The following is a 27,858-nucleotide window of genomic DNA, read 5'->3' as shown; positions in this document are numbered from 1 at the left end:
TAATTAATTCCCATAAAGCTTAATTAAATACAGTAGCAATTTTGTTTATAGATTTCTTGTTATTAGATTGTATTATTGTATAAGTCAATGTTATGACTTGTGTAGTTGGGCCAATAATACTTAGTCTTATGTCACCTTAAACATAGAAGTAGCTTTGTGTCGTGTATGATAATGTTGCTATATATTATACTAAACAATTGTTTATCCTTATTGTACTAAATAATGTTAGTAATTGTCTAAATTGTTATTGTTGTGTAATGTATTCTCTTGTCCCAGATGGTAGAATGTCATCTGTAAGAGGCGGCAACCCACCTGATATCTCTACTGCTGCTGCTGCTGATTCTCCTGCTTCCTTAGTTATCATTCCTTATCCTCCTCCTCCTCCTCGTCGTAAGTTTTCCCACGAGAATTACACAAGAAGGAAAGGGTCTTCAGAAACTTTAAGATCCATCGTTTTATTTGGGATGGAGACGGCGCAAGATTCCCCGCCACATGATGGACTTGTGTCTTCCATGTCTCCACCTGATTCACAACCTTACACTTGCCCTCCTGATCTTCCTCCTGAGTTTTGTCCTTCGCCCTCATCTCCTCCTCCTCCGCCACCTCCTCCTTCTTATCTGTTTCCTGAACTATCTTCAGAAGATCTTCCATCACCTCCACCTCCTTCCCAAATGTTCCTGGATGTGTCACTCCCGCCGCCTCCATTATACATTCAGTCTTATGATCCACCCTCGCCTGAAATAAAGTCTGAATATGACCCACCACTTCCACGTGGATTTTCTTCACAGTCTGAACACCCAAAGTCTAATTGGTCTTTACCACCTCCTCCTCGGCCTTCGCCTCCCCCTCCTCCTACTCCACCAGTCCGTCAGGCATCTAGAGAAAATTTGGCTGTCCTTCCACATTCTCCAGTTGTTGAGAAGTCAAGTGTGCGAGAATCGAGTGAGTACAAAACACCTGAAGACTCCAAGACTCCACAGTCGTCAAATGAAACTGCTGATGACTTCCACAAACACATTATGGAGCGACCACCTTCAAGCATAATATCTTCCTCAACACTTACAGCAACTTTTCTTCAGACGCCAGAATCTGGAATGTCTCCCCTGCCGCCACATGCTCTCAGAATCTCCCCTGTTTCCACCGATGCCATCACTCCGTCGTCACAGATAACCGACACTGATTTCACCTTGACACCTACATTCAGTGACCTCACCTCTACTCCAAATTTTTATGACAACAAGGATTCAACCCTTGACATGGACACTCCTGAGGTCACGCCACAGCTCTCAGAAACGCCAGGAACCTCTCCTGATAGTCCAACAGCAGTTTCAATCTCTCCTGTACCTAGAAAATTTGACCCTGACAAAACATTACTTTTGCCTCCATATTTCTCATCTCCAACGACTTCGGAAATATCGGACGCAGCACATTCAACAATGAGTAAGTTAAGCCCATCTAAATTTGACAGTGAGTCAGAGTCTGAGAAAAACAGCAGTGCTTTTAGTGAAAGTTCAGACTTTGGGACTCTGGTTGGCCCCAATACAACTACCACTTCTACTGCCGGACAAGCGCAGATTTTGTCTCCAGTTTCCACTGAACTTCCATCTCTCTTCTCTCTTCCAACTGATAGCGATACAATATCTGCAGACTTCGACTCCTTTGCTGCTGATACTCTGTCGCCATCAGCCGAGTTTGATCCCTTTGCAGCTGATGTGGAAACCTCAAGTGTTGATACTCTTGTAACAGGTGGAACAGTGGATGTCCAGATGACTTCATCCTCGCCAGGGTTCTCAGATACAGCTTATGCCACTGCCGACAGTGCTCTCGGATCAGCCACAATGTCTCCAGCTTTCACTGATTCTTGCACCATTACCACATTACCCACTGACTATTTCACACCCATTTCTACAAATGCCACTACAACACCTAATCCCTCGCCTATTACTACTGAAGCTCTGAGTCCAATACCATCCTCGCCTTTACCTTACTTTGATGCCTATCATCCTGCTGAACACACACTGTCAATAACATCATCCCAAGATCACTTGCTTCACTGTGAAGCCACCGGTATAGAGAGACTAGTCAGATGCCAAGCCTCAGAGACTAGTGTAGGAGAGAGCTCAACACACAGTTTACAAGCAATGTCATCTTACCCTCTAACTGGGTCCGTCGCCCCCAAGCACAAACCATTGTGTAAATCTCAATTCCCAATAAATGCACAGGATTCCGAGGCTGATAAATATCCCGCACTAGATAATAAACTTGAGATGAGGAACGTTAAGCAGGAGTTGCATAGAGAAGTACAAGATTATGAGGAGAATGGGGGAATTAAAGAAGCAGAAGAGGAACCATCCAGGCACCAGACTATGGAAAGCACCCAAAGTGATGCAGAAAATGAACGGTTTCATGAATCTGAATCAGAAATAAAAAATACAAGCCTAATCGTGACAACTTCATTTGAAACTAATGATAAGGAAACCCTAGAAATGAGCAGAATATGTGAAGTTCAATTTAGTGGAGTTAGGCCAAAAATGAGTGACGCAATTCAGATGAAAAGCGAAGCAGCGGAACATTTTGCCGAGGATATGAGCCAAGACTCGACCAAGGTGGACCAAGATGTCCACCAAGCTCCTCTACCACCATCGGCACAACCGGAGATCAACAAAGGTAAAAGATATGATGAATTCCATGAAGAGGTTCATGAAATTTATGAAATAATGGAAGATGTTAATGGTAATATAAATTATGTACTGGAAGATAAGCAAAAAGACCAAGAAATCACTCGTGAAACAATGAACTTATTAGCTAAAGACACGAAGGATAAGAATCAAGAGCTTTTGCAGGACATTTCAGGAGAAAAAGAAAATATAACATCAAAAGAATCTGCTGAAGTACTGAGCGTTACAAAAGACACTAACGAAAGAACAGAATGCAGATCTGAAGAAAGAGATAATGAACTACAAAATGAAAATGGATTTACATCAACAAAAGTCAAAATTCCCAAGGCTAGTTCACTTCCCGTGTTAGCGAGTCCATCAGGCACTCCAACAAAGTCTCTAGCTCCGGGAGAATGGGTGCAATCTTCGCTACCATCTTCCCCAACTCCAAGAACTGCCAATTCCTGTAATTTTTATGCATTTCCTTGGGCTAGTTCTCCATTAAATTTAAAATCAATGCCATTCTCTTCGCCAACTGTTCCCCAGGAGAACGTCCGTGCAGGGGTGACTATGCCTTCCAGGAGACTTTCTCCATCTATAACACCTCATAGTCTAGTAAATGTTGGCGTAGTCACTCCTAGGAGAAGGCAAAAGACCGTCTCGCTTTCTGCATCGCCTGAAGAATCCTTGCAGCTCTTGGATGCAGTAGTTGTGGATTTAGAAAACATCTCAGCTGGCATCCCATCTTCATGTCCAAAGCAAATGATTTCTAATACAGCTGCTCACAGCAAACTTAACGATGAAGAGAGAGTTCCTCGTACTGCAAGCATGTCTTTACAAGAAGAAAAGACTTCTTGCTTAAATTCCAATACCAGATCGACGTCCATATCCAAAAATTTAACACAAGAAGCTGCCTATAATTTGCATACAGAAGCAGGTACGATATCAGAATCCTGTACACAGCATCAAGCCAGTTCATCAAGCAGTGAAACAGAGGCTGATGCTGCGATTGTCAGACATGCAACGACTATAGGCACCAGCAACATCACCCCGCATGATTCATGTGATGGAGACCACATACAAGATGCTAGGGAACATCAAATGTGTGTGTCATCGGTAAATATATGTTTGGTGGCTGCCCAACCTCAGAACAAACATGATACACCTCAGCCTCCACTTGTAACCCAATCTCAGGATGATATTCATCCTGTTGAAGTATTGGATACATATTCAGAATTGTGTACACAACCCCACGTCACATCTTCAGTTGTTAACAGCATATCTTTCAGTAGTGCACTTAATGTTTGTAATCTTAATATGTCTAGTGCATGTAGTGATGTAAATGTTTCGTCTCTCTCATCAGAGAATGTTGATAACTTAGCAGCTTCCACTAATACTGATTCTAAAGGAGAACTTCATGAAGAAAATCCATTAAGTGAACATTTCACAAAGGATGGAACAGTGCAGAATGCTGAAGTTGATATACCTTCATTTCATGATAAAAATATGTTAGTTAAAAATAGTACCGGAAACAATTGTGTGGTTTTAGACACTGGGAATCATGTTAATGAACCTTTTTCTCACATTCAATCATCCTTGTTAAGAGGTCATTCTGAAAACACTCCTGATAGTCATCTTGACAGTGAAAATAGTACTTTAGGAACTCACTCCATCATTGATGATACGAAACCTAAAATAACCAGTGATTCCCTTCCCTCACAGTCTTCTTCTTGTTCCTCATTTGGCAGCATGGTGGAAGGTGTTTCCTCACCTTGGCCAGCCTCATGCGCCAAGTCTGCCCCTCAACCTCCTCCCAGGTCTTGTATCAACACTCCCAGACAAGCTGCGGGAGCTCCTCTACCTCCTCCAAGGCAATACATGCTTGTTCCGATAAACCATCATCATCATGGCACACAAAGAAGATTTAGCCCTCCACCTGCTCCGCCTCGATCCACATCTATTCGGAAATCTCCCCCACCGCCACCACCTCCGAGATCTGTTATCCACACGCCATCGGAGACAAGTGAATGGGTTGATTTCCCTCCACTCCCCCCACCTCCTTCTTCATGCATCATTACCCCAACTACTCCTCCACCAAAGCTGACTCCTGTTCCAGAAGAATCCTCATCTCCAACCACGCCTCCTTCAACACGACCATCACCTAGGAACTCGCAGACAGGATCTACTCCCATTGATATTGCTTCCCCTAAACGAGCCACAACTAATTCTTCATTTAAAGAATGTAACCCTGTTAGTTCATGTGTTGTATCTCCTCTAGCACTACAGATGGGTGAAGAACGAACAACTGGATCTTTATCATGCAACACTCCGTCACAAACTGTTTCCACAGTAACAGTAAATACATCTTTAAAACAAAATGATAGAAATAAAGATGATCCTCCAGATGTTCCACCACCTCCAATAGAAGATTATGAAGACTTGCCACCAATACTGCCTCCTCCTCCTCTAGAAGAATCTGAAGTCGAATCTGTGCTTCCACTTTCCTCCTCTGCCCAATGTTTTTGTATGCCAACCTCCACGGCCGCCCCCACCACCTAGAGTTATGCCTCCACCTCCACCACTTCCTCCGCCTCCTAATGTCTGCTTCTTTTCTCCCGACCCTTCTGTAAGACCTCTGGTATCTTCTGATCGCGATGCTTTATCCTCTAGTCCTTGCAGTATTCCTCCTCCTTCTTCAGAGTCTGAAACTACAACCTCCATGTTTCCGCCAACTTCAACAGCACCACCTACATCAGACGTGCCTGAAGCTCCTCCATTACCAATGCCTGGTCTTAATCTTTCAGCAGCTTCACCATCGATGCCCGTTTTGCCACATTCACTCACATCCGAAACCAAAGCCTTAGCATCTTCGGCGCCACCCAAATCTCCAATTTCATTTGCCTCCTTGCCTCCAAGAGCACATTCTCCTACATGTGGTATACCTGGGGCTCCGAAGTCACCTCTAATAACAACATCGCCCTACGGTAAAATAGTCATTATTCGTTCAGATCTGCCATTGCCATCACCAGAAGAAGAAATAAGATTGACGTTTGCAAATGTAAAGGACTGGGGGATATTGGATGAGGATGTTGAGACGCTCTCCCTGTACACACAGTTACGCCCAGTCATTCAACAGGGACCACAGTAAGTGCCACCAACAGTCTAAGATAACAACTTCATTTATTGGTCATTCACAGTTGTCATAATGTATTTATTTTAGATGTAATGCATACACACAACATAGTTTAAAGAAAGTGTCATAATGCAGTACATATCACAAATAGGAATGTTTCTAATAAAATTCAACAATTTATTTATTTATTTATTTATGCATATACAAGAATGTACATAAGGAATGTGAGGATACAAATATGGTAATTACAGTCTTGTAAAGCCACTAGCACGCGCAGCGTTTCGGGCAGGTCCATAATCTAAGAAAATTTTAAGGAGGTAAACAATGTAAATGTTTCTCTGTGTTGCATGCTAATTTATCTGCAAAGTTATGTCTGTAGGCATCACTTGTAATTTATACTTATGAATAAAAAATTGAACCAGCCTAGGCAGGTAGTTGACTATTTGATGTGGGTTTATCACCATTTGTATGGTGATCAGGTTGCTTCCTTGATGGTGTCCCACCTGAGAGCTTTGTCTTGGCGATAGTATGAAGTTTCCTGGTGTTCTTTCCGCCATTTTCTCTCTCTTCGTAGGTTGTCTTCTATTCCTGATTGGGTTGTCTTGTCCATTCTGTCTTGGCTTTTTTCAGAACCGTCATTTGATGCCTAATACAATCACCTCGTATCGTGCAACGCTGGCGGAGCTGCTCCAGCTTGTGCTCCGGGTGGATGTCACTTCTGCTCCGTTCCATAAACTTTCTCGTGCTTTGTTTCACCTTCGGCCTGCTCACGCACCGCCCGAGCCGTCCTGGTCCTTGGACAGGGTGCTCTCCTATCTCTCTTCTCTTCGGTTCATGGTGGCCCCTTCGGTTCAAGATTGTTTTTCCAAGGCTTTGTTTCTGTTGGCATTGGCCTCTGGGAGTCGGGTCAGTGAACTTCATGCTCTCCTCTGGCGCAGGGGTTTCTGCTCTTTCGGTCTTGGTGGTCGGTTTGTTTGGTTGCAGCCTTCTCCTTCTTTTCTGGCTAGAACGAGACAGCTGCTTTCCAGAGGGGTCCTTAGGTCATTGATGCTTGGTTGGTTAGGCAGGGAATGCATCATGTGTTGTGTCCAGTTGTGGCTCATTGCCGTTTTCTGCGAGCTTCAGCTTCGGTGACTGGGGATGCGCTTTGGGTTGATCCAGTGTCCCTCGTTCCCTGTTCCAGGGCTCGGGTCTCCCAGGTCGTCTGCAGGGTTACTAAGTCTAGCCAGCCTGCAGTCTTTCCTCGTGCCCATGATGTTAGGAAGTTTGCTGCATTGGCTGCCGTGTTTGGCAACATGTCTTGGGGTGATATCCCGGCATGGGGATTTTGGAGGTCGTTCAGGGTCCTGGCCGCCCAGTTATTTAGTTAACGGTCTTGCTTCTGGGCGTTCTTGTGTTGCTTTGAGTTGCAGGTTGCAGCCAGTTGCAGCAGGTTGTCTTGACTTCGCATTGAGTTTGTGGCGGCCTGCCTTCCAGGTAAGTCCCTCTTTTCCTTATCATTGGGTATGTAGCTTCAGGGAGCCGTAGGAGCTCCCCCCACAGAAAACCAGTGTTGAATACTGTATAATGAAACGCCATTTTCTGGGTGAGCCCCGGAGGCTTCCTGGCAACTTCTCCCTCCCTCCGGTTGGCAGTTTTTTGCGTTGTTTGATGCTGAGCTTCCGAACTGGAGTGTTAGTTAACCGGCGTGGGAAGGTCCGGGACTCCCCTCATCCCCATCTCGGGAAGGGGGAGTGGGGCATTTGCTTGTTTTCTTATTTCCTTGGGATTAGAGGGGGGCCTTCCTCTCTTTTTGGGTTTTTAGTTGCAATTTTCTTGCCATGTGGGGTTTGTTTTGTTATGCCTTCCGTTCTGGGTGCCTAAACCTGGCCGATGGCAGATAAGGAGAACCCTCAACCACAGGGGAGGGGGGGGGGGTTCCAGGGTTATTGCTCTCTGAACCCTCTCTGAGGGGGCCAGGTTCTGGCTCGTGGTCCCCAGTAGGCTGAACTCCATATACTAATGCCCTGGTCTAATATATCACATATTAGCCCGTAGCTCCAGGGAGCCTCCGGGGCTCACCTAGAAAATGGCGTTTCATTACATTCAATGCTGGTTTTTCTGTCCATTGGATCATGGGGGAGCCGGTCGGCCGAGCGGACAGCACACTGGACTTGTGATCCTGTGGTCCTGGGTTCGATCCCAGGCGTCGGCGAGAAACAAAGGGCAAAGTTTCTTTCACCCTATGCCCCTGTTACCTAGCAGTAAAATAGGTACCTGGGTGTTAGTCAGCTGTCACGGGCTGCTTCCTGGGGGCGGAGGCCTGGTCGAGGACTGGGCCGTGGGGACACTAAAGCCCCGAAATCATCTCAAGATAACCTCAAGATAGATGGGCAAGCCCCTCTGCTTCAAGCACAGTGCTGGTCATCCTTGAACTCTGTTGTCCTGCAGGAGCCAACTCCTTCACAAATTGTTTCTGTATTTTAGTATTGTCTTCAGATCTGTGGTTTTGTTCTGGCTTATTGTGTAGGCTCGGCGCTTGTTGTGTTTCAGACTGCACGAGCTCAGGGTTGTCTTTCATGAGTGCTCTTTGCATTTGTCACAAAACAAAGTCCACTTTATAACTGGTGTCCTAAATGAGGCAAATGCAATGTTTGCAGCTTTAACTGAAACTCACAATAAGTACTATTTTGTCCTTGAGATATGGATACTGAAGTACATTTTTTCAGATGTGACAGGAAACATAGGCTGCAGGGTGGGGTCAGCTTGTACATCAAAGACAGTCATCTGCTCTAAGCTGGTAAACACCACAAAAGACATAGTGGAAGTGCTGATACAGGTAATCAAAGTTCTGAATGTGGTGATTGTTCTTATATATACATCACCAGATGCAAATCCTCAGCAATTTTAGGACTAAGTTATGAAAGTATAATATTGCTTAGAAAACCTCGCAAACCCTGCCCCAAACATCATCTTACTTGGCGATTTCAACTTACAGTGCCTAAAATTGAGAAATATGTCAAATACTTTTATACCAGAGAGAATCCCAGCAAGCAGTCTAAATGAACAGTCTTACACAAATGACCTCTTGCAAATGTGTGACAGATCTGTCTTAAACCAGCAAGTTGAACCAACTAGAAAAAACACCCTGCATCTTAATTTTATATACAATGATGAATTAATTGATTAGATACATAATGATGACAAATACTTGTTACTCAAATCACAATCTAACTGAAGTTCAAACATGCATGGGCAATTGACTGGTGCAGCCAGTCTTAAATCCTAATAGGAGGAGAATTCAGTAACTTCAGTTTTAATAATAGATTGACTGGGAACAAATAACTCAAGACCTCAGAAATATGCTGGGAAAGACAGCTAAGATAATGCAAACTTAAACCAGTGACTTGAGAAAAGTGGCACAATAGCACTAGAAATATGTACAAGTCATATACCATTAATTCTACGATCAGGTGACAAAGATTAAGTAAGAAAGAGAAGGCTGAGCGGACTGTGTTTTGTTGGACTGTCGGAAAGCCATTGACACAGTACCCCATAAAAGGCTGATGCATAAGCTGGAGAGACAGGCAGGAGTAACTGGTAAGGTGCTCCAGTGGATAAGGGAGTACCTAAGCAATAGGAAGCAGAGAGTTACAGTGAGGGGTGAGACCTCAGAATGGCATGAAGTCACCAGTGGAGTCCCACAGAGTCCCTTTCCCAAGAGGCAGACAAGAGGAGCTCCAGCATATTTCAATAATCCTAAGTATTGTAGTACAGGATGATGATAGTGAGTGGTGTCCCAGAGAACATAAAGGTATAGTGCTTTTGAAAATAGGTGAGATAACAGGAATGTGCCAAGGGAAGTGAAATAGTGGATGAGAAAAAGTTACCCCTAGTGTTTACAGTGCAGAGAACAACATTCAAGATGGCCGCCGGCAAGAGGAAATACAAAACAGAGCTTGATTTTGCTGGATTCAGTGAAGAAAGCATTGAGATAACCAGTCTATACAACAAGGTGGTAAAATTAGATACTATTGTGACCTCTCATGTAGAAATAATTAGTAAATTGAAAGAAAGTAATGACCATTTAAATAGCAAAGTTGTATGTCTTGAGGGTTTAGTGAAAGACTTGCGTAAGGATAAGATTCAATTGGAAACAAATTGCAAAGCCATGGAAGAAGAAAATAGACTCTTAAAAATAGCTTTGGAAGAAGTTAAAGTAAATTTAAACATACATAAGTTAGGTAATAGGTTAGGTAAGGAAATTCAACAGGAGAAACAGCTTTTGTCAGCACAGATGGAGGAAGTTACACAGGGAATAGAACAGTGCAAGAAAGATATGCAACTCACTTATGCACAAGTGGCCAAGGAGAAGGAAAAAATAGAAGAAGCAGTAAAGGAAGTCAAACACTGCAGCAACCAAGATAAAACAAACATTAGGCTAGAAATGAGGAAAGAATTGGCATCTAACCCGAAGTTGGTGCAAAACACAGTTGATCAGAGTAAGTCCCTGATCATTTTTGGCTGCAAGGAAAAGGAGATAACATCTAGGTCAGAAAGAGCTGTAGAAGAAGAAAAAGTAGTAGATAAAATTGTTGGCCTCGTGGAAGGTCTTACAACCATAGAGAATGTCTGCGACTACAGGAGAATAGGCAGATATGTAAAAGGGAAAGATCGACCTTTGAAGATCACCCTAAATTGTACCAAACAAATGGAAGAAGTATTAAGGAATGCTAGAAAATTACAAAGTGATGAGGATGGGAAAGTGTGGTCGTTAAGACGAGATCTTTCAAAAGAAGATAACGTCTTAGTATTATCTGCAAAGGATGATACGGAAATATAATTTGTGTCCTTGTCTATGTCTCATATAAGAAAAAGAATACTGGAGCAAGCACAGCATCCTGTGGCACTTGGCTTTTCACTGTGGATGATCCGAGAGAGAAGCTGAAACTGAACCTCGCCGAGGCAAAACGTTTAAATGAGAGCAGGAATGAAGAAGAAATCAATTCTTTTTTCTACAAAGTGATAGGGGTAGGCAGGCCAGTAAAGTGGTACATAAAGGCAAACCAACAAAATCTCCGTGGTGTAGTGGTAAGACACTCGCCTGGCGTTCCGCGAGCGCTATGTCATGGGTTCGTATCCTGGCCGGGGAGGATTTACTGGGCACAATTCCTTAACTGTAGCCTCTGTTTAACGCAACAGTAAAATGTGTACTTGGATGAAAAAACGATTCTTCGCAGCAGGGGATCGTATTCCAGGGACCATAGGATTAAGGACTTGCCCGAAACGCTACGCGTACTAGTGGCTGTACAAGAATGTAACAACTCTTGTATATATCTCAAAAAAAAAAAATCTAAAAAAAAAATCATTAGAGAAAGGGGGAGTGAAAAATAAGAAGAGGGGGAACAAGTTCCTCAAGATTGCATACACCAACATAGATGGAGTAAGATCAAAGATACTGGAGTTAAGTGATATAATACAGCTGCAGACACCAGACATTGTTGCACTCACGGAGACAAAACTTGAAGATGCTATTTTAAATGAGGTCATATTCCCAAGGGGCTACTCAATTTGGAGACGCGACAGAAAAATCAGGAAAGGCGGTGGCGTTGCTGTGCTGGTGAAAGAACACCTAAAGGTGAACGAAATAGTGACTGCCAATCCACAAGAAGTTGACATAATAGCACTAGAGATCTGCCATGAGGATGATAAACTAATGATCATAAATGCATATAGTCCACCGTTAAGCAGCACATGGTCAAAGGAGGAGCTAGATAGTAAACGAGAAGGTCTTATTCTTCTAGAACTAGGAAACAGGATTGGTTCAACAGAAAGTGCGAGAGGGCCAGAGACCAAAAGACACAAAAATGGAATCAATACAGGAAGAGGCCGAACCCCCAAACATACCAGCGATACAAAGATGCGAGAAACAACTACACGGCAGTGAGGAGAGAGGCAGAAAGAAATTTTGAAAAAGGGATTGCAGACAAATGCAAAACAGAACCAGGTCTATTCTATAAATTCATAAACAACAAATTGCAGGTAAAGGATAATATTCAGAGGTTGAAAATGGGAAATAGATTCACGGAAAATGAAAAGGAAATGTGTGAAACATTAAACGAAAAGTTCCAAAGTGTGTTTGTACAAAATGAAATCTTCAGGGAACCAGATACAATAAGAATTCCAGAGAACAACATAGAGCACATAGAGGTGTCCAGAGATGAAGTGGAAAAAATGCTCAAGGAGCTAAATAAGAACAAAGCAGTTAGGTCCAGATGGAGTTTCACCATGGGTTCTGAGAGAATGTGCACCTGAGCTCAGCATTCCTCTTCAACTGATTTTTCAGGCATCCCTGTATACAGGAGTTGTAGCTGATGTGTGGAAAAAGGCTAACATAGTTCCAATCTACAAAAGTGGAAGCAGGGAAGACCCCCTTAATTATAGACCGGTAACATTGACAAGTGTAATAGTCAAAATATTGGAAAAAATAATTAAAACTAAATGGGTAGAACACCTGGAGAGAAATGATATAATATCAGACAGACAGTATGGTTTTCGATCTGGAAGATCCTGTGTATCGAATTTACTTAGTTTCTATGATCGAGCAACAGAGATATTACAGGAAAGAGATGGTTGGGTTGACTGCATCTATCTGGACCTAATAAAAAGGCTTTCGACAGAGTTCCACATAAGAGGTTGTTCTGGAAACTGGAAAATATTGGAGGAGTGACAGGTACGCTTCTAACATGGATGAAAAATTTTCTGACTGATAGAAAAATGAGGGCTGTGATCAGAGGCAATGTATCGGACTGGAGAAATGTCACAAGTGGAGTACCACAGGGTTCAGTTCTTGCATCAGTGATGTTTATTGTCTACATAAATGATCTACCAGTTGGTATACAGAATTATATGAACATGTTTGCTGATGATGCTAAGATAATAGGAAGGATAAGAAACTTAGATGATTGTCATGCCCTTCAAGAAGACCTGGAAAAAATAAGTACATGGAGCGCCACTTGGCAAATGGAATTTAATGTTAATAAATGCCATGTTATGGAATGTGGAATAGGAGAACATAGACCCCACACAACCTATATATTATGTGAGAAATCTTTAAAGAAGTCTGATAAAGAAAGAGATCTAGGGGTGGTTCTAGATAGAAAACTATCACCTGAGGACCACATAAAGAATATTGTGCGAGGAGCCTATGCCACGCTTTCTAACTTCAGAATTGCTTTTAAATACATGGATGGCGATATACTAAAGAAATTGTTCACGACTTTTGTTAGGCCAAAGCTAGAATATGCAGCAGTTGTGTGGTGCCCATATCTTAAGAAGCACATCAACAAACTGGAAAAGGTGCAAAGACATGCTACTAAGTGGCTCTCAGAACTGAAGGGCAAGAGCTACGAGGAGAGGTTAGAGGCATTAAATACAGTGGTACCTCGGAATGCGAGTGTCCCTGTATGCGAGTTTTTCGGAAGACGAGCAGGATTTACTCCAAAAATATGTCTCGGAAGGCGAGGGTTACCTCGGGACGCGAGTTTGTTGATACGTGTACAGGCCGACTGGCGCGTGGTGGCATGGCGATCGCGCCTCAGTTTACCAGTGTCTCGTGTCCAGTGACTATCCCACCTGAATTCTTCACAAGGATTTACAGTTTTTTATCGGTTTTTTGGCCATTTGAGCATAAAAGTTGTCATTATATATCATGCCATGGGTCTCAAGAAAGCCATTGATAAGGTTCAACCTAAGAAAATAGCTGTGAGTAGAGGCAGTAGAGGATGTCCCTTCTTGATTAAGAAAATGTGTGAAGTATGGGAAGAACTGCAAAGTTTTGTTGAAAAAACTCACCCAGATAAAGCTGTAGCAGGCCGTTTCATTGACCTTTTAAATGATAATGTGATGTCTTACTACAGACAAGTGTTAAAATGTAGGGAAAAACAAGTGTCATTAGACAAATTCTTAGTAAAACAAGCAAGTCCTAGTTGTATGCAGGCAAAATGTGCCAGAGTGTGCATACCAGTGAAGTCCTCACTGCCTGATGTGATAATGGAAGGGGACTCCCCTTCCAAACAGTAACTCCTCTCTTCCTCCCACCTCCTCACCATCTTCCATACGCCTACAGCATTCAACAGCAAGGTAAGTAATAACTTGAACATAGTTTTGTAGGTTTATTTAGATGAATTAGGTATAAAAATTTAGTTTGATGTGGGGTTTTTGGGGTAGTCAGGAACGGATTAATTCATTTCCCTTTATTTCTTATGGGGAAATTAGCTTCGGAATGCGAGTTTTCGGAATACGAGGCGTCTCCAGGAACCAATTAAACTCTTAAACTGAGGTATGCCTGTATGCCAAAACTAGAAGACAGAAGAAAAAGAGGTGATATGATCACTACATACAAAATAGTAACAGGAATTGATAAAATCGATAGGGAAGATTTCTTGAGACCTGGAACGTTAAGAACAAGAGGTCATAGATATAAACTAGCTAAACACAGATGCCGAAGAAATATAAGAAAATTCACTTTCGCAAACAGAGTGGTAGACGGTTGGAACAAGTTAGGGGAGAAGGTGGTGGAGGCCAAGACCGTCAGTAGTTTCAAAGCGTTATATGACAAAGTGTGCTGGGAAGACGGGACACCACGAGCGTAGCTCTCATCCTGTAACTACACTTAGGTAATTACACTTAGGTAATTACAGGGCTCTGCGCTTGGACCTATCTTGTTTCTGATATACTTAAACGATCTCCTGGAGGGTATAGACTCATTCCTCTCAATGTTTGCTGACGATGCCAAAATTATGAGAAGGATTAAGACAGAGGAGAACTGCTTGAGGCTTCAAGAAGACCTGGACAAACTGAAGGAATGGTCGAACAAATGGTTGTTAGAGTTTAACCCAAGCAAATGTAATGTAATGAAGATAGGTGTAGGGAGCAAGAGGCCAAATACAAGGTATCATTTGGGAGATGAAATTCTTCACGAGTCAAAGAGTGAAAAATGCAAAATCTAGAACAAACAACTACATCTTGCAATGGGTCCTTGTGCAAGGGTAATGGAACTTTCAGAGATGACAACAAAGAAATGAGTGAAATACTGAGGCTCCAGTATGACTGTGTTCAGTGAACCCTTCAACACATTGATGATCAATGATCAAAACAAATTCTTTATGAATGTGACACCACTATTGCTCCAATTCCGTCCGACTGCCACAATGGGCTGTCGGAAGCCCTTTTCAGGTCACAGGGTCCCTTGTTAGCTCATTGACCACTAACGTGGCTACAAAATCAAACCCCAATCCCACGACAATAGCAGGTCAAATATCACTGCTCAGGGGAAGAGTAGAACAGCATCAGTACTGAGGCCTGGTCGACGACCGGGCCGCAGGGACGCTAAGCCCCGAAAACACCTCAAGGTACTGTAACCTCAAGGAGGCACCAGCCCAAGTGCTACAAATCCATAGTATGGGTGTGGATAATTCTGAAGACAAATGGGCAGTTAATACCCAGTTGAAACTGCTAGTAATTAAGAATTCAGTTATTATCAGACATAATACAGTACCTGTATTATGGTATCACCTACAAAAAAAGCTGTAGGTTTGGTCAAATTCCACACATGATGTATACAGGAGACAAACATTAGGCTGGTGGAATTGGACAACCTGCTGAGAGATCTGCAAGAATTTAACCTTGGCACAATAAACCGAGGAATGGGGAGAAGTAGCCACAAGTCAAGTCGCAGAAAACTAAGCCTGTAAATGTTGAAAATAAAACTAGACTGGGAATCAGAAACCCATGGAACCCCATGAAAGAAACCTACAGGAGCTGGGAAGAGACAAGCATGTAAGAGGAACAGAAAATGACACCGAAGAATACCAAAGACTCCCGGCTGACAGATTGAAGGCACCTGTGGAGCTAATCGTAAAATTAAGTAAGCCAGGGCAATTGAAATGAACTTAATGCACAATGTGGTAGGCATAGAAAGAATTATAAAGCATAAATAATAAATGCAACAAATGCTCTTATGTTGGAGAACCAATATCCACTAAGCTGTAAAGACACATGTGACATTTAAAGGAGGAGAAGTTATTAGCTCTGAATGAGAAACATGAATGATTGATGAGCTAGTTGTTGGAACCTGGGTGACCTGGGGAGCAACCCTTTGGAGGATGAGTAAGGTTGGAGCAACAAGAACTGTCACCCATGTAAAGTAAAGTACCAGTTTAAGTGTTTTGTTAATTTCTCTACAAGGATTGTTTTGTTTGGTGACACTTTTACTTTGAATAGTTTGTTTTGGTAGTTGATTGATCTTGCAGCTTCCTTCACCTGACAACTGAATGGACAGCGCTCGGGATTCGTAGTCCTGAGGTTCTGGGTTCAATCCCCGGCAGAGGCAGAAACAGATGGGCAGATTTTCTTTCACCCTGAAAGAGTTTCCTTTCACCCTGTTTACCTAGCAGTAAATAGGTACCTGGGAGTTAGACAGCTGCTACAGGCTGCTTCCTGGGGTGTGTAACAAAAAGGAGGCCTGGTCGAGGACCGGGCCACAGGGACGCTAAGCCCAGAAATCATCTCAAGATAACCTCTATCTGTACTAGATTCTGGTCCTGGGCTCTCTGTAGCACTACAGAAGTCATCGGAGGCCTTATTGTAACTAGCTGCTCTTCTGACTCAAAACCCTTAGCTTAGGAAAATTACTAAGGGGTCCAGCACATTAAATCAATGCATGCACTCCTTTCACGGCATTATTTTAATGTCATTAGAACATTAAATATTTTTATGCAATGCATTTTAAAGCCACATTCGTAGTTGTGCCTAGTTTGCTATATATATATATATTTAGCTCTAGGTGAGAACATTTGTTTAGGGATTTTTGTAAAGATAAGCATAAGTCAGACATGTGCTCACTGCTTGTAAAATTGATTGCTAATCACGCACCAGGATGACACGCTGCTTTTATTGTATAACAAATTATTAATTATTATTAAAATAATGTTTTACATTTTTGTCTAAACAGATGTGGTATAGTAGCTCTAAGCATGGCTTCACAAGTTTTTCCGGAAACAGTTGAAGTTTTGGAGTTGCTTGAAGCTGCTAAGAAACTGGGTTACTCGTGCCATGGAGAGATGTTCAGCTGTGATGCCATGGCCAAGCTTGCTGGAGGTATTAATGGTATGGAGGCTACAGTGCGAAGAGATGTCTTGTGCAACCCCAGAAATATACTCGAACTTCTGATGCAGGGAGACTTGATCCTTGTGCCGTATCCTTTTCTCTGCTGCATATCTCTTAAGGATTTGCTCATGTATTGTTATACATCTTGTTCTGATTTTGTAAAAAGTTGCAACATGTTTACATTTCTCTTTGCAGCATTTACTGTGTACTACTTTATTCAAATTTTCAGTTATGAGCTTATTATACAAAAAACAAAAGAAATTTTAATTTCATGCCCGTAAATAAATATTTCTTAGGGAAGCACCTTGTGGTTCTTTGAAACTATTATGCCAAGATGGTACCATCTACTAGGTCACATCCACGTTCTGTAGACCTACTGGGGATCAGCACCAGAGCCTGGCCCCCTGAAAGATGTTCAGGGAGCAGAACACATGAGACCAGAAGACATGGCAGGATGTGCAGAATACCCCCGTTGAAAAACAGAGGTGCAACAGGTACTCTGAGAGAGAACTCTATCAACATCAGAGGTCCGAGACTGTTCAACACGCTTCCACTACACATAAGGGGCATAACTGGCCGACCCCTCACAGTGTTCAAGAGAGAACTGGATAAGCACCTCCAAAGGATACCTGATCAACCAGGCTGTGACTCATACGTCAGGCTGCGAGCAGCCGCGTCCAACAGCCTGGTTGATCAGTCCGGCAACCAGGAGGCCTGGTCGACGACCGGGCCGCGGGGACGCTAAGCCCTGGAAGCACCTCAAGGTAACCTCAAGTTAAGGTAGCAGTGACATTTATTTTCACCACCTCACCGAGAAAGGCAACCAGAAAGTTAGCAAGTCAAAACAAACTACTGCTGACTTCAAAAGAGAGTGACACCTCACAAGTCATTTTGAGAAGTCTCTCAACTATGTAAACACACGATCAAAGTCTCTTGGAACCATCATGAGCTTGTTTGTCCCACCTTCCCCACTCGTTTGGGGGGAGGGGTGGGAGGTCCCTCACTGTCACCTGGCTTCTCAGCCTCGGTTTTATAGCTGATGTAGTGTGTATCAGATCTTCTGTGCTGGCTCCAGTGTTCTCTTTAGTTCAGCTAAGTGGTGGCATTTCTAGTACACTTCATTGTACAATCATATTATGTAATTATTGTAGTGTGGGCCAAGTTTTGAGGGCACAAAGTTACCTTCGCAGTGTGCTCCCTAACGCTGCCCTTACATTGCCAGGGTTATCTTCCCTGGAGTATTTAGGGGTCGCTCCCTTCCTTGCTTGTGATAGCCCTCACGTAGGGCGAGTCAGGGGTCTTGGGAACTTCCCGTCCCTGACTCGGGGTCGGGAGCGGCTATGGCTGGTGGGAAACACTGGTGGTTCACGCTTTCCTCTCAATGCGCCGAGGATGGCTTTCACAGTCACGTTAACCAAGCTGTTCTGGCTTGCTTATAGGTCCGGCATAACAATCCCAGTTCCTGGTTGTCCTGCTTGGGTTTTCCTTGCAGGCTCAGGAAATCCCCATGCATGTTTGGTGGTCCCATAGATGTCCTCATTGAACCTGTCCTTGCTTCGTGTAAGTTTAAGGGTTGCTCTTCGTCCATGCCACTTGGCAATGTTCATTCCTTCTGCCTCCACCATGCTGCCTATTGGGTCGGTGACACCTATGACCCTGAGCCCTGTGGGGGGTTTGCTCTCCCCATGTGGTTGCTCTTTGTGGTCCTCTTGGTGAGGTTAGAATTTCCCAGGACAGTGACAGCTTTACATATTAAATTGTCTAGGTTGCCATAGTCTGGGTTGTGTGCTTAGTTGGATGCCCCAGAGCTTCCTCGATTGGTGTTTAGGGACCCGGAATTGGAGGTGTTGGTTACTTTCCCTTGGCTCTGCCCGCATCTCTTCTTCTTCCTTCGGATGTGGTGCGTCCTTGCTCCTCCCCATGCTTCCAGTCCAGGACATTGGAGGGTTTTGGGGTCATAGTCAGAGGTTTAGTTTGTGATGTGGCTCAGTCAGTTCCAGGGATTGCTCATCCTGCATTGTGCACAGAAACAGGTCCTGCTGAGGTTTCTGGGTCTTCATTTTAGTCAGCATCCCCTTCCTTGGAAGCCTCTCCCATGGACTCTGCTTTTCTATCCGGGTGGTGGGTGTGGATGCCGGCCCTGCCTTAAGGCCCCTAACTGCAGCTTCTAAGGTGGAGGGAGTTGGATTTAGACCCCTGGGTCCCATTCAACTCTACGTGGTTCCTCATTTCTTCAGAGGAGGGTCTCTTTTTGTGGGGCGAGGGGTTTTCATTTCCCCCATTCCCTGTACGAGTATGTTTTGAGCGCGGCTTTCTCCTAGGGTTCGTTTCCACCTGCCTTTGGGCACGTGGACATTGGGATTGTCCTTTCAGAAGCTTCCTAGCTCTCGAGGCCTTCCTGTGGTGGCCCATGAGGCACTGTTTACATACCTCCTGCATGACCCCAGTTTACGCCTCATTGCTGGACCCTGCAGCTTTTGACTTTGGGTCCTCTCCTTATTGGATGTGGTACAAGGTTCTGGAGTCTTTCTGACTGGCAAACAATCCCTTTTTCTTCCTTGGTGCTTGGTGGGGTTTTGATCATGTTACAGGCATTTTGAGGGAAAAGGGGGCTCTTATTTTGCATCCCTTCATGACTGCCTATTTTCTCTCGATCTTCTCGGGACATGAGTGGGTTGAAGTAGGCCATCTGTTGGGTCAGATGTCCGGTCACAAATGCTTCCCTTGGCTAGTCCATTTCCTTCAGGTCAGCGCTATGCTCATTATACTCACAAGGTATTAACTGCTTGCAGGTTATGCCGGCCGGCTCTTTTGTAGTTTGCCCCTTTGGTAGGGCATTGGGAGGGGAAGGCTGGCTCGCCTGGTTTGCTGACTCCTGGTCCCACAATTCATTGGCCTTTAAAGTCGTTTTCCATGGCCTGCAGTGGTGTTGGTCGGTCCCTTCCCCTTCTGGAGGTTTGAGTCTTACCGGGCAGGCCTTTTCACCTCACCGCCTCACCTCCATTGGGTCCTCATGGAGTGTGTGGCTTCTGGTGTGGTTGTAATGACAAGTCACTTCAGTGGGTTTCCCACCTTTTCCTTGTCCCAAAACAAAACTCGCTAGACCTCTGGTCCATTCCTTGCCCTTCATTCTAGATGACCACTGTCCCAGGTCCATCTTGTTCTTGAGGTGGATGCTTTGATGATCTCCCTGTACTGTACCTTCAGGATGCGTATTGGCATGTCCCTATACATCTGAGGTTCAGGGATTAGCTAAATTTTTGTCGTGGGGCGGTCGGCTTACTGCTTTCGGGTTCTCCTATTGTGGCTCAATCTGGTTCCATGTGTGTTCACTTGCTTGGCTTGGGTTGTTGTGACTGGTTTTCATTTGTTGGGGGTTCAAGTTTTGGCTTACCTTGATGAGTGACTGGTGTGAGCTTCCAGCCAGGCTGCATGTCTGCTACCCAGGGATCTGGTTTTTTCCCAACATGCCGGGTTCAGGTCCCTGGTAAGTTGATGGAAATCCCAGTTGGGTCTGTCCTAGGTTTGGACTTGGTTGGGCCCTCGTGTGGGACTCGGTCGGCTTTGCTTTCCATTCCACCAATGGCCTTGACCTGACTGCAGCACTGCCATCTGTTGGTGTTGAGTTGGCTCCGGGTGACTCAAAGGTTTCTCGAGCAGTTGTGTGGTAGCCTTAGCTTGCCTGCATACCTTCAGGGCAGCCTCTTTCACCACTGCCATAATCATTGGGTGCAGGCCCCAATGGCTCTTCGCTGGCTGCTGCATTGCTAACTTCCTTTCTGGGCTTTTTGAGATTTTATTTTTTCTGCTGCCCTCGCTTAATGCCTTCTTGGATGTCTCGACTCTAGGTCGACGCATCGCCACTTCTTTTCCCTTCATCGTTGCTCTTCAGTTTCTGAGAGTGTAGTGCTCTCCTTTCTTGTTTTTTCTTCATGGCAAATACTGGTGCCTTGTTTTGTGCAGCACTAGTGGAGCCACTACGGCTTGCATTCATTTTCGATACCACCTCGACACCATTTCACAAACTGTCTCGTGCCTTGTTTTGGGGATCTTTGCCTTGTTTTGCCATCTTTTATCATGTTTTGCCTCTGGCCTACTCATGAGCCTCCTGAACCAGCCTGGTTCAGGTGGCTGTGCAAAAGCTAGCACAACCATGTGCTAGCTTTCCTTTACTCTTCTCATTTCATGGTGTCCCCTTCTATCTGGGTTTCCTTTTCTCACGATTTATTTTGAGTTTCTCTTGGTGCCAGAGTGTCAGGTTGGGAACTTTATGCTCTCCTCCGGAGGTGGGATTTTTGTTCCTGTGGTCCTGGGTGGGGCTGGGTGGAGGGGGGGCATGTCATGGTTTGTTTGCAGCTGGCTTCTTTTCTGGCAAGGAAAAGAAGTTGGTTTAAATCATCCTTGGAATCATCGACAAGTAAACGACAGGTACCCTCTGGGCCATGTGTGGTTGAAGGTGCTTTACCATGTTCTTCAGTGGGTAACCCTTTTTTGTGTGTGTGGATGGGACCATACAATGCATGGCCCTCTTTGCCTGAAGGGGATCTTGCATCACCATTTTCCTCTTTCTTCATCAGGTCATTCAAGCTGATCACTTCACTGACATGTCAGTCCTTGGCTGGAGCGTTATCTTCAGCAGCGTATCCATATTAGACTGCAGATGTGGCAATCTGGATGGTGCTTCACCACACATGTCTCCTGCAAGGCTTTGCTCTCCAACTTTAATTTTTGAATGAGTAGTGGCAATCCATTGCCTCAATAGGGAGAGTGTAATTCCTTACCCTAGTTTCTTCAGGTTTAACCTCTTGTTAACATCTGATCTCGATGGAATGGTTGAGGTCTCTTTTTCTCAAGCTGTTCAAGATATCCAGCTGTCTGCAGATGGATCTGTTTGACACTGATCAGCAGCTTCCAGTATATGTTGCACCATTACTGGATTTTAAGGCTTTAGCAGTGGACATATTTCCTGGACTGAAGTTGCTAGCCTTATATACACACAGAAATCACATTTAACGTGATCAATGAACATATCCACAGGAGCCCTGATGAGGGTTCGAACATATGCTGGGTGTTTCCTGGCGCGCTCTAGTCTACTGCACCGTGACATGGCGAAAAGAATTGCAACCTGGGGTACTACTGCACCCACAAGGGTCCCAAGGCTTCCACTGAAGACTAACCGAGGTTTCACACAATTCACTCATGCACACGGGCTCTGTCACCCAATAGTTCTACCTTTGATGCCCCTCCTTCAATACATAATTGCTAGTCTTGCCACTGTACCTTTTCTTTTTTGTCCAGCTGTTTATTTTGTGCCAGAAAGGGATCCCCCCCCCCTCCCTTCATGTATTGATTTGGTTATTCATGTATGGCACCACCAGGAAAGGCACCCAGAAAGTCAGCGAAACAAAACAAAACAACCATTGGTATCTTGAAACAAGTCGGCAGCCTTGAGAACCCACCTAAAGAACTCCCCAAACTATGTAAACAACTAATATAAGTCACTAAATTGGCACAAACGTGTTTGCCTCAACTTCCCCACTTGTTTGGGTGGAGGAGGAAGGCAGCCCACGGTCAACCAGTGGCTCGCAGATTTATAATATTGGTCAGCTCTGGGGAGGTTACCCCTTCCAATTCCAGTGCAGAGGCAGTCGAGGCTACTGGTCCCATCAAGGCTTCTGGGTTTTTCTTTCACCCAGCCACTTCTTCCTTTGAAGCCTTTTCCGTAGGCTCCACTTTTTTATCCCATGTGGTAGGCATAGACAATGGTTCTGCCCCGGGCTCTCTGGTGTGGGTTGTGGGACATGGTTACGTAGTTTAGAGTTGGGCCTTCAGGTCCATTTGACTCTGCAGTTTCTAGTGCTTTCTGCGGAGGGTCTTCTGTTGCAGGGGAAGAGTTCCTTTTTATCATCTTCCCCTGAATGAGTTTGATTTCGGTGCAGCTTCCCCCCCTCCATCCAAGGTTTGATTCAGAGTGCCATTGGGCACTTTGGGGGTCATCTTTCTGGAGGTTGCCTTCCTCTTATGTCCCCCAGTTTACACCTCATTGATTGATCCAGTCTCTTTTGAGTTTGGGTCTTCTCCTTTTTGGATGCATTATGAGGTTCCGGACTGTTCCTGGCTGACAGACATTCCCTTGTTTTTAAATTGGGGTTTGCCACAGTCTTTGTCCCAACATGCTTGAGTGGTGTGAGTTTGGTCTATTTGTACCTTTTCCAGTTTATTGATGTGGTTCTTGAGATATGGGTATCATACAACCACTGTAATTACCTAAGTGTAGTTACAGGATGAGAGCTACCATCGTGGTGTCCCGTCTTCCCAGCACTCTGTTATATAACACTGAAACTATTGACTGTTTTGGCCTCCACCACCACCTCACTTAACTTGTTCCAACTGTCTACCACTTTGTCTAGGGAGCCGGTCGGCCGAGCAGACAGCAGGCTGGACTTGTGATCCTGTGGTCCCAGGTTCGATCCCGGCGCCGGCGAGAAACAATGGGCAAAGTTTCTTTCACCCTATGCTCCTGTTACCTAGCAGTAAAATAGGTACCTGGGTGTTAGTCAGCTGTCACGGGCTGCTTCCTGGGGGTGGAGGCCTGGTCGAGGACCGGGCCGCGGGGACACTAAAGCCCCGAAATCATCTCAAGATAACCTCAAGATAACCTCTGCAAAAGAAAACTTTCTAACATTTTTTGGGGAGCATCTTCGTTTCCTATGTTTAAATCTGTGTCCCGTTGTTTTCTTAAGGTTGCCAGTTTCAGGAAGTAATCTTTGTCAATTTGGTTGATTCCTGTTATTATCTTGTAATTGGTGTTTATTTTGCCTCTTTTTTTTTTTCTTTTAGCTTTGGCATACTTAACACCTATAGTTTCTTTTTATAATTCTTGTTTTCTCAGTTGAGGTTCTGGAGAAAAACCTTAACTGAGGTTTTTCTCTGGTAAAAATAATCCCAATTCCGATCCAAATTTCCTGGAATGCATCTCGAATGCAAATAGATTACAGTACTGTATGGTTCTTTAATATATATACTGTGTTGTACTTGTCCTACATAGCAACTTACACATTTCTCTTGTATCTTTACTAAACATTACATTTTCTATCCCCATTAGGCAAGTTAATAACCAATCATATCCAAAACATTTTACTTAACTAAAATACAGCTATGATGCAGAACGCAATCATATGCCAGGGCTACGAAATGGCTACAAGGCTCACTGGGGCGTCGTATGTGGTTGTCTAGTCCAATGTCAGTCCCTAAATATGTATATGGGAGGGTCATCCAAGATAGATAATAATGTTGATCATTTATGGCATCTGCGTCCAAGAAGCAGAGTGGGCCTTTTACCCAAGAGCAGGGATGGCAGCATCACACCCATAACACCAGTAGTACCCGCATCTCCAAAATTAGGATGCAGAACTTTAAGAACACCAGAAATACAAAGTACTTTCCAAGAGTCTGATAGTTTAAAGCATACAGTGAAATCTCATAAAGAATGTTCCCTAACCAGGAGTTCTGAAGCCGATAATCGGAGCATCGGCGGTAGTCGAGTAACTACTCCAATGTTGCCCGAAGTTCTGCAAGATGAAGTTAAACTTATAGTCTTGTGGAGGCAAGGTAAGAGTCGAAAACTGGTGGCAGCTCCCCTAGAGCAGTTGTGCGAGAGCAATGACCAGCTAATATCGTACCCAGCAGCCACAACTGATCACGAGAGGGAGTATGTCATTGGCTCAGTACAAGATGGGCTTGCTGGTCAAGTTGTGGTGCTGCACAAGACTAAAACAGCACTCTCTGACCTGGTAGGAATACTACAGCAGGAAAAATTGTGCTAAAACTCTTACTCTTTTAACGATGATTGATTATCTTGCGTAGGTAATGGACTCCAGCGGGGGCAGGGGGGCTTTTTTTTTTAATCGGTGAATAATTATAGGTGGTAAGTCTGAAGGTACTGTATGTGCTCAAAACTAATGTTACATTACATTACAAAGAACATTACTGTTGTAAAGCAACACTTACACTTGTAGCCTAAAATAAATTTAGCCTTTGAAGAGCACCATTGACTAGAGTACAGTACTGGTATGCATCATCTTATCCATTATTCCAAGAGCAGTAATCTTCATCAATGGTTTTCATTAGTTAAGAGAATACAGCATTTCAAGCTTTCATACACAACTCTTTTTGTTCATTAGATTTTCTTTGCTCATTTTTTCTCATACGGCTAATTTCACTTTTTTGTTTCAATAGTTGTACATTTAATGAGTCAGATGATCCATTATTACCAGATACACATTGTAGGTTTAAGTCATTCATTTAGCTGTCATATAAATCTAAATTCATGCCATACTTAAATTAGGCCTTGACTGTAAGGCATTGTTTATTTATTTCAAGCTCAATGTGAAAGTTAAGATGGTAAATGGTTATGCAACGCTTAACAAAGTATATTTTAGATTTAACTTTAAAAACATGATTTATATAATTTCATAATTTTAACACATTATCAAAATAGTAATGCATAATAATGTAGTGTATGGCACATACAGTATTCACTTTTTTATATATAAATGTTATACATTTTCTTGGCAACCCATTTGTATTACACTTGTTAACAAAGGACTTATGTTTATATATATTACAGCGTAATATGTTAATTCTTGTGAATACTGCGTATAGTTGGTGGCTCCAAGGATACTGATGATAAACTTGAGGTTAGCCAATTGAAGTTATTTACAGGAGTGCTGACAATGAATGATCTCTATATGGTATTTGGTTTACTTATATTATCGGCCTTGTAAGGAAATATTAGTAAACTGCAATCTTCTCTTTAATTATAGTCTTAAAATCAGTGATGAACACAGCACAACGAAATTGCAAAACATTACTTACCCGAGAGAATGGGCTTGGCGCCATCTTTTGATAATTACTTACTTACCCGAGAGAATATTGAGGCCATGCGAGCGAACTGAGCTGACATCCCAGGTATAAGCAGTACCCACTGAACCATGATGAGCTCACTGTGTTTAGTTAGTAATGGGATTGTGCCTGAGCTGTCCTGAGATGCGGGTTCAGTCCAATTGCATCGCCTCATTAGTCGTCATCAGTGGTAATATTATTTATTTATTTTTTCTACGTGGTTTTAATATATAAATTAATAGGTTTCAGGTAACAATGGTGCTTACGAAATGTGTTAAGATAGGGATAATGTTCAAGATATTCTTGAAAAGAAAAAAACACGTGAATAAGCAATTAAACATTGAACAGTAACAGCAAAACTTAGTTGCTGGTTAGCTGCACCTTTGTTTCCGTTACTTTCATATAGTTCGCATTTGCCAGTAATGGAACATGAAAGTTATCAACAGACTGTTGCAAGAATACTTTACAGAATTATGATCCGAATTTGTACAATTAATTTACGTCAAGTTATATAGTAACTACTTAAAATGTGTACGGTATTTTAGTTTATGAATGAGTTACATAATAAATATCACAGAGGATCAAAGAAGTTGAATGGTTTTAGATGCAGGAGTTGCAAGTAGTAATATAATAGACATTAGATGTACGACTAGACAGTACAGTATATAACATTCACGTTACATAAGTGCCTATTCCAGAGCTGTGTGGATGGGGGTAATATTGGTGCTCCATGGCCGATATCGACCACAAATATTCGAGTGTTAAAATATATTTAAATAAAAATGACTCGCAGTTTGAGGAAAGCTTTATAGAGAGACTAAGGTGAAAATTATATAATGTGTTTACAAAATATATGTCGAGTTATATTACATGTTACACCACTGCAATATCTTTTATTAAAGATATTATTATGATGTACAGTATGCAAGATATTATTGAAGATGTAAGATCTGTATGCAAGATATTATTATTATTATTATTATTATTATTATACACAGAGAAATCACATTAATGTGATATCTCAAAGAACAAATCCACAGGAGCTTTACACATGTTGTAGCTCAGTCGATTAAGGCAGCGTCTGGGATGCTCCCGGACGCAGGTTCGAATCCTCATCATGGCCCTTGTGGATTTGTTCCAATCCACAGGAGCCTTGATGAGGGTTCGAACCTATGCGCTGATTTGTTAATATACAGTATATAAGTTGCTCACTCTGTGCGAGGGCCAGCTCGGCTCTCTATAACTCGGAGTGGTAAACAGTATGCCATGAACTAGAAAAACACATTTACTAAAGCTAATAAATGGCAATGTTATTGACTTCAATAGTTACTCATACTTTTACTTTTTATTACTGAAAAATATATTTACTATATAAAGCTTTATGCTAGATGTTATCACAGTGACATCTTTTGCAGCTATGCATGTTATTTGCCAAACTCTATACTAACACAACCTATTGTACCTTCTTGTACGTGTGTATATATATATATATATATGAAAGTGCAGTGGAAGCATTTGCTGCTTAATTTTATCAACATACGCTATGATAGGACTGTTGACTAATAAACATTATTATACTTTAATGTATTAATAATCCTATATCTGTAACTTGACAAGTGTTGTATTCGTGTCTTTTTAAGGACTCTACTTCCCTTCGTCTTCTCTTTAACTCTTCCGTTAATGAAGGGAAAAAATCAATTACTGTACAGGCAATCGAGGAAAATACTTTTTAAGTCACTTAGGCAAGGGATATGCTACAATCCAAATACAGTGGAACCTCTATTAACGAGCTTAATCCGTTCTGGCACCGAGCTCGTTACCTGGAAAACTCGTCTTAAGAAGCAAATTTCCCCATTTAAAATAAAGGAAATAAATTTAATCCGTTCCACTCCCAAAAACATCCATTCTTAGTATGACTTTTTTATGTAAATATAATACTGCACATGTAAATATAAATGTTTTGTTGTAGTGTTTTAATGTTTACTTTACCTTATGAAGAGTAGTTGCTGGCTTGAG

The 27,858-nt window shown here is 43.0% G+C and overlaps 1 protein-coding gene across 1 annotated transcript in view; it reads left to right on the top strand.

Annotated features, from left to right (window-relative positions):
• The window catches only part of LOC123754096 (serine-rich adhesin for platelets), a 61,938-nt gene extending 34,518 nt beyond the window's left edge, over window positions 1–27,420 (top strand). The window contains 4 exon segments of the mRNA XM_069308362.1: window positions 277–5,158; window positions 5,160–5,801; window positions 16,784–17,026; window positions 24,095–27,420. Coding sequence (XP_069164463.1) covers window positions 285–5,158; window positions 5,160–5,801; window positions 16,784–17,026; window positions 24,095–24,764 — 6,429 coding nt within the window. The 5' untranslated portion in view covers window positions 277–284 and the 3' untranslated portion in view covers window positions 24,765–27,420.
• The last annotated feature ends 438 nt before the right edge of the window (window positions 27,421–27,858 follow it).

Source organism: Procambarus clarkii, chromosome 6 (assembly GCF_040958095.1).
Source record: "Procambarus clarkii isolate CNS0578487 chromosome 6, FALCON_Pclarkii_2.0, whole genome shotgun sequence".
Lineage (NCBI taxonomy): Eukaryota > Metazoa > Arthropoda > Malacostraca > Decapoda > Cambaridae > Procambarus > Procambarus clarkii.
This window is presented reverse-complemented; position numbering and strand designations above follow the sequence as displayed.